This window comes from Apaloderma vittatum, unplaced genomic scaffold, assembly GCF_000703405.1.
Source record: "Apaloderma vittatum isolate BGI_N311 unplaced genomic scaffold, ASM70340v1 scaffold44596, whole genome shotgun sequence".
In the NCBI taxonomy this organism is placed as follows: domain Eukaryota; kingdom Metazoa; phylum Chordata; class Aves; order Trogoniformes; family Trogonidae; genus Apaloderma; species Apaloderma vittatum.
The window spans coordinates 29,920-37,820 of NW_009723132.1; the positions used below are offsets into that span (position 1 = coordinate 29,920).

A 7,901-nucleotide genomic window follows, 5' to 3' on the forward strand; every position below is an offset into this window, starting at 1 on the left:
CAGCACATGGGAACAGCGTTAGGAGGAAAATCCAGGCAACTATTGGTTTATCTTTATGAGAAAAAGATAATGTAAGAGAGAGTTTTGCTTACTGTGTCTATCAGGCGACTGACTCAATGTGACAGACAAGTGTTTACCACTTGCCAAAACTGTCGTGGTATGTTTGCATTCTCAAACAAGGAACTCAGGATTGACTAGACTGTGGGACTGTCATCCTTTGGGGTAGCCATAGGACTGAGCTATACAGTGGAGGAATGCAGAAGAATTGCTTTACTCTGTAATACAGGAAAAATCAGTTCAAGTCAACAAACACTGATGCACATGGCATCAAGCTGTACCATTGCACTCATAAGATGGAAAGAGGTTGGTGGTTGTTAAAGCATTATGAATGATCCATGTAATGAACATCTTGCCTGAACCTCATGGAGTGCTGCCACGTTGGTCTCCTATCATTTAAAGTTTAAAGTTACTATAATAGTTAGCTCCAACAATGGTTAGGTCAAACAACGAGAGCCTACTACCTGTGATTAAAACTGATGGACTGGAGTAATCGTTTTTGCAGAACTGGCTTGTGGCACTCTGGAGGTAGAAAGATTTTTCACAAGTTTGTATCTTACTTCCTCAGATTTTTCTATGAAATAGCTCACTTAACTCCTAGCTCAGCAATTCACAGAATGAAAAGAACAGAAATATTGCCTGGAAAATTCCATGTTAAAAGAGTCCCCTTTAGGGACCGAAGACAGCTCACTGTCTGCCAGAATAGACAGAAACTGAGTTCTTGCCCGTGATCAGCTAACACCCCTTTCCACCCAAACTGCTCACTGGTTTCGATATGAAGACAGGCCAGCAGCTGGAGCAGCTGCTGCACTGGGACACAATATGAAGCTCAGTGGAATGGATCCTTACGGGTCCCTTCTACTCAAGATACATTCTATGATCCTCAATACATCAGCAAAGATGCACAGGTCATCATCCTGGGAAATGGGGATTTCCAATTTAGTATCTTAAATTTTAGTGTAGGAGTCTAAATGTATGCACATACGGTTACAAATGTAACTGGATTTTGATTAAAAAAAAAAAAATCTTGCTTGCTCGGACATTGCTGGTGCTTTCTGTAAGCATGTGAGACTTACTGATCCTGTCTTGGCCCAAAAAGGAAGCACGAGAATTGCATGAGAATCTCCTGTACCTGCACCAACAGCAGCAGATTCATGTCTGGTAATGGTGACTTCAACTTGAGTGCCTGCAGCAACTCCAAGATGACACTACGCGTCAGGTAGAATTTGTCCCTTTCCTACAACCAAAAAAACAGAATTATGAATGTCCTGAAATTCACTGATACCCACTAGTAAATCATAAAGATACTTTTGATCTAAGTTTGAGAACAAAGAAGTTACAAAAGCATACTGGTCTCTCCTATTTCACAAAAAAAAGCAGGCATCATTCATCATTTATGTAATTCTACAGATGTGATTGAACAGGCATCAGTGAGGGTGATTCTCCTTTGACGCTGTATCAGGCACTCTATCCAAGATTTTAGTTTTTTTACACATGAAATATAGATAGATTTTATAAAACAGTTATATAAAGTCCAAGCATGCAGTGTAGCTTTCACTGTGTAAGTGGTTCCATATAAAGGGAAAAGGAGAAAGCATTAAGGATTGACATATGAAAACAAAACTGCCAATAGTATTTAGCATTATTCTTTCATTAATCTTGCCAGAAATAGTCTGCATTTTACCACACTCTTTTTTTTCTGTTGTCATCTCCCTTAAAATATGGGTGCCTGCACTAAGGCAGTTTGGATATCTATTTTCATTCATTAGGCTAGCAGTACTTTTCCACACAATAAAAAACATCTTGGCTATGGCTGCTTCAACAGAAACATTTTAAAACATTGGGGAAAATCAGCCAATGGAGATTAGAACAGAGAAACCTAAGAATAGAGTTGCAGAGTGGAGGCAGTAAGGAGGTACAAGAGATAAGATAAGCCTGTTACACATCTTACTTGGACATTCTCTGACTTTAGAGGATAAGATAAAAACGTGGAACAAATCTATAACCCGCTACTGACCACAGCAGGAAGACTTACACTGAGCTCTCTTTCAAATGACAATCAGAGATGAAATTATATTGTCTAACAAAGAAAACATATCCAAAATGTAGTTTAGATTTAAAGCCTCATATCTTCCATTTGTAAATCTCACGCACTTTCCTACTTAAATGTGTGGAGACTTTTACTCAGTCAGGGACTCATTTTTTCTGTGACATCTGTCAAATAGGATAATAATGTTCGCCTCTTTCTCAGAGAAGTCTTGTGAAGTTGAGTTAGTGAGGGTCCGTTTGAAGGCCACCTCCAGCTGCACACGGCAGAAGTGCAGCTAAATGGGAAGGAGTTGGAGGAGACCAGTCACTGGAAGCGAGAGGAGCTTTGGCTGCAGCAGACCAAGGTGGCAGTCACCAGGATTCCTCCTCAGAGAACTGATGTCACCTCACCCGTATCTGCACAGCACGCTGCCAACAAAACAACAGGGCACGTCTCCCATAGCACTTGCCTACCCTTAGTTAAAGCACATTTTAAATATCATTCTCTGATTTGGTAGAAGGTGCCAAAACAACAGAATGGTATGTCTTTCGCAGACGTTATGATGCCAGTCTGTGATTTAGCTCCTCGTTTATCTTCAGTTATGAGAAGAGTGCAGAGAGATAACATATTCAGCTGATAGAATGGGCCTCAAACTGCAGTGTTGCTTGTCTGACTACATTGCTGCAGTCTAGGCAGCTAAACTCACAGGAAGCTAATGCTCCAAAAAGAAAAAAAAATCATTCCCTTATGGGAGCAGCAAACACTGGATCAGTTCAGCTATATTATGAAACCACTACTCAAGGGAACAGGTGCTCAAAAGTCACACATTCCACAGGCACAAGTGGTGCTCTGATAAGAATACAATAAAAGAATATCCAGGAGAGATCAGATCAGAACAAATGTCCTCAGTAATTTATCTCCGACAAGGCCATAAAAAGGAAGAATAAAAACAAGGTAAGCATGTATAATTCTCACTACTGCTACTCTTAGCCACCAACTATTTTCAGCTTAGAACCTCTGAGCTCAGTGTGGTGTCTGTATAATTCATAAAATCTTAGCAGATATTTCTTCCACTTAGGTTTCCACTGATATCTTGGACCCATGTCAACTTCCGGCACCCACAGTACTTGGCAAGAAGTCACACACTGTGGAAGAACCACCTCCCTTTACTTGCTTTGACACCAATTCCTACAAACTTAGTATGTTCTTGATTTGTACTGGACAGTCATCAAATTACTCAGCCCTGTCTGGGCCACTTGTTACCTTACAGACCCCTCTCACATTCCGATCAGTTGTTGCTTTTTCAGATTGAAGAGCTCCAATTTAGTTGCTCTGTATGTGGAACTCATCCCATTGTTTGATCGCTCTTGTTACAGTTATCTGAACTTTCTCCAATTCTACTATATTCTGACTGGGAATAGGGAACTAGAAGGGTGCACAATACACAAGGTGCAACTAGACCCTGATTAATTGCTAGAATTCACCAGCCAGAGTGACCATGTCCACCATCATATGCCTTCACAGTCTTCAGACACATATATAATGTGCCATGCTCAAAGAGTTGACAATTACATCCCTCAAAACACTGGTCAGAAGTTCCTGTCAGCAACCCAGCACAGTAGCCTGCACATACTGGAAAAGAAAACAGGTAAAAATCTTTCAAAAGCATTCAGCTATTTTACAGACTAATACCTACGCTACACAGGATATAACTGGGCCATAGTAAATTGCTTTGTCAGAACACTGAGAAGGGAGCACAGGCTTCATGAATCCCGGCTCTCCTTGGCTCTAAGGATTATACAACAGTGAGTTTCCTCTTTCTCTGAGAAGTCTCTTTCCTCACAGTTTAAACTCTTAAAGTTCATCGAGCACATGCAGTGCAGAGAGATGAAGCAAAACCAAACAAAATGTTTTTTGACATCTGGCCTCTTACTTCCTGCACTGTAAATCAGGAGTGATGACACTGAAGTCCACATCCCAGTCCTCTGGTGATAAATATGTATAAACAGTTTATACATACTTTAAGAACTTTATATATTCTGCCACAGAGCTGTAAAATGGGTATTAGTTCCATGGAAGTCAAAACTTGGTACCAAAGAGTCAAGAATACAATCCTCTTTAGCCTCTATTCAGCCAAACCAATCCTCGTGAATGTCTGCGTACCTTTATTAAAAACACCTTGCAACCTTCACACTGAGACTTGCCAGAGGTCTACGTGCAGAAAGTGAAACTTCTGGAGTTTGTTTCCAGTGGTATCTTAAGGCCCAAACTTAGCAATATGAGCAGTAAATTTGGGTCTTTAATGGAGTGGTATGTTATCCTTCAAATAAGCCAGTATAAAGCAAAGTTCTTTTTTTTCTCTGATGTTACTACAGTAATTATAAATCCTGAAGATTGGCCACTTCAATATTCTTTAAAAAAATTCAATAGCAATATCATGTCATGTTTGATTGAGCAGCATTCTGCACTTACTTAATAAGGGTCAACAGATCGGTAGCAAAAGGCTAAGTTTAGGTTCAAGCTTATGTAGCTGTAAGAGATAAAGTCAAAAAGTGTTCATTTAGGACCTTAAGATACTTAAAGGAGAACTAAAGATAAGAAGAGATACGACGCTCAACTGAGACTTCCAAGGGCACTGAAAAAAAAAATCAAACTGCTGACCTGGAAGAGAAACTCAGACAAGAAAATATCAGATTGACATGAGTCTTTAGGCAAGAGAAACTGAGATATTCCTGCCACAGGGAATTAGGAAAATGCTGGAGATAAAAAAAGATATGGAGTGGTTGTACAGCACTGACCTCTACAAAGTGCATGTCAGACTAGCTTGGTCTTTGAAAAGACAAGAATCTTGGAAACTTAGCCCAAGGTTGGTGTTTTGTTCTAGCCAGCATATCCAACGTTCCAAATCAAGGTAATTAAATCTGAGTAGTTTTAAGGTTGGTAAGTTTTATTCCTTCCTGCAATTCACTTTAATGTGGCATTCTATCACAAATGAAACTCATACTTGGGTACAGTGATTTCCACCATAGAGAAACACAGATATCACAACTGATGTGGTTTTTTTCTAAAATTAATTTGGTATTTGGTATTGCAGTGATTAATTTGGTATTTCTATTGCAAAACTATGGTAAGCTTTCAAAAATTAACAAAGATAATGCAGTGTGGAGTTTCACTAAATTAAGCATTTTGTGGCTATAAATTACAGGAGACTAGTGACTAATGATTCCATTTCTGGGTCACCAGGTTACATCTAACTAAATCAAGAAGGACTTTTTTACCAAGCACTATAATCCAAGCTTCCTCTATGCAATTGAGTATTCAATATACTAATAGAACACTGAATCAGGAAGCATGCGAGAAACACATGGGGTTTTCTTTAATAGCATGGTTTTAATAAAATTTTTTGAAGTAACTGAAACCATAGAGCATGAGGGGAATGAAACATTTCCTGTATTTCACAGTTTGCTTTAACAGGCCTACATGAAAAAGTCTTATCAGACCACAAATGCAAGAGGAATGCCTTTGCTTCAATTTCAAATGGGGCTTTTCGTGTTTCAATGAATAAACCCCACTGCCACACTTTAAAGTTAGTATGTTTCTCAATTTGCCTTGCCCAAACCCTTATAGTTACAGATGTAACTTAAATAACTTTCAAAGGCTGGACAGTCTTTTCGGTATTCAGGATTTTTTTTCATAAACCCTTCTCTTTGAAATGAGACAAAAAAAGTAGTAAATGCTTGCTGTAATTAAACGTACTGTTGGTTTCTATTTAATGCTTCAAAGCATTACATCTCGTAAAATTTGTTTTTACTTTTCTTGTGGTGCATTTTTTCTCTGAGAGTGGCACTGCTTTCATCATTCCTTCTTCACTCGTTGTCCAGTGATATTTTAAGTCTTATCAAGACTGAAGCAACACATGTTCCAGTTGTACATTGCAAATATAGAAAATCATGTAGCTACTTATGGGAGAACATTTCTTCAGCATTAATTACTGTTTTGACAAACATATCGACGATGGAAACCGTGCACTTAGTGGCTGAAGTAACATTTTTGCTTCGTACCTTAATAATCTACATAATGGAGCATATAGGGCCTTCATAAAAAACCTGATTGTTTTGTGTGGATTTTGCTGCTGTTCAGTTTCTCACTAATAGCTACAGAAACAAATCTGAGCAATAACAGTGTTATTTGTACACCATAGCTTTGTTTTTCATATCCAGGAATCCTAAAAACTTTTTAAATGTGCACAAATACTGTCCTCTTTTCTACACAGCTTACAGCCATGCATGCCCAAGTGAGATACCTGAGAGAGAATGAAACAGGACCTGAGCTGGGAAGCTCCTAACTTGGAGTGTCCCACTTCACTTAGCTATCTGTTGCCCCCCGCTCACAGCTGTGGTCTCAAAAGGCACTACCAGGAATATTTAAGTTTTTACTGTACAAGGTATGTGGCTAAACTTGTGCACTAGGAAAGATATGACTGTACTGACATTTTAAAGTCATGTATGAATACCAGATATCATCTCCACAATACTTTCCTGAGCAATGTTTTTGCCAGGTTCCCTTTATCTGTCTATACTGTGAGTGTCAGACCCAGCATTATTAAAAGGCACTGAATCATGATCATTACCTGACTAGCCAAACCACGTTAAAACTGTTGACATGTCTGAAAATTGACATTGATTTCATCTTTCCTTACAAACACACTACTTTGAGGGAAGTAGGGCTTTGTCCTATTTTCCGTTGTCCCTAAATAAAAATATAGTTTCATTGTTACCTTTGTGAAAGCTCGGTAGCACAAACCACACAGTTCCACCAGGTAGGCCAGAGTGAAGACAGCATTCTGTATGACAAAGCTTAGTAATTTTGAAAAAGGCTCCAGAAGACTCTGCAATGACATGATTCAGAGAAATCAATAACTGGTTGCTCAGCAAAACAAAACATTCCTATTCAGAAATGTCTGAATGGAACAGCATTATTTTTAGCTCAGAGGCTATCATGCTAGGATTTACACTGTTTTGGTCAAATGGCTGTTGTTTCTAGCATTTGCCTTCATGCTTGTATGAGAAATTAGAAGCAAAAAAATAAAAAATAGTTTCACTTCTAACAGTGCTCATGAGATATGAAAGATTCTGTAGAGTTTATGCAAGAAAACCTCACTTTCAGTGGAATTGTGCTGCAGATCTTCTAATAAAATTCATTAATATTTTTTTTAAAAAAAAAGGGGGAGAACATCAAATCTTTAAGAAGATATACATTCACGCCCACATGGGAATGTAATCCTACCCACACTTTACTGTAACCTAGATTCCAAAGTTCTTACCATTCTCCAAAGAGTATCGGACTGCACAATTTTATGCTTATAGATAATACCTTCCTAGCTAGGGAATAAGAACACATAGACTAGCCCAGACTGGCTAAATCTGATGTAACAGTTTTGTCTTCTTGTAACTTACCCTGGTGGCACTAGTGGTAGGTATCTTCAACAGGCAAATCATGATTCTTAAACTAGAATCTAAAGAACACTGTGAACATATTTGAAGGCAGGAAAGATTAAAAAAAAAAGAAAGAAAGAAAAAAACACAGAGTTAGTACGTTTCTGTTACATCTTGCTTCTAGTGGTAGCAGTTATGAATTAAGTTATGGGTGAAGTCTGAAAAGAGATCCTTGATGACTGATCCTTACTTAGTTTGCCTAAAGTGGCTGATTCCTGAACATGCAGTCATACCTCTTCAGTGGTAACATGCATGAGCCTTGAGATGAGATAACTTTACTACAGTTCTAGTTTAGAAAAATTAACTTTACCCCTTTTATG

General features: G+C 38.5%; 1 protein-coding gene across 1 annotated transcript in view; it reads right to left on the minus strand.

The window, feature by feature from the left end:
* Positions 1-7,628, minus strand: part of LOC104275896 (protein unc-79 homolog) — a 29,351-nt gene extending 21,723 nt beyond the window's left edge. The window contains exons 1-3 of the mRNA XM_009871982.1: positions 7,543-7,628; positions 6,864-6,974; positions 1,190-1,294 (exon numbers count right to left, since the gene is read on the minus strand). Coding sequence (XP_009870284.1) covers positions 1,190-1,294; positions 6,864-6,974; positions 7,543-7,584 — 258 coding nt within the window. The 5' untranslated portion in view covers positions 7,585-7,628. The remainder of the gene's footprint in view (positions 1-1,189; positions 1,295-6,863; positions 6,975-7,542) is intronic.
* Positions 7,629-7,901: the final 273 nt, after the last annotated feature.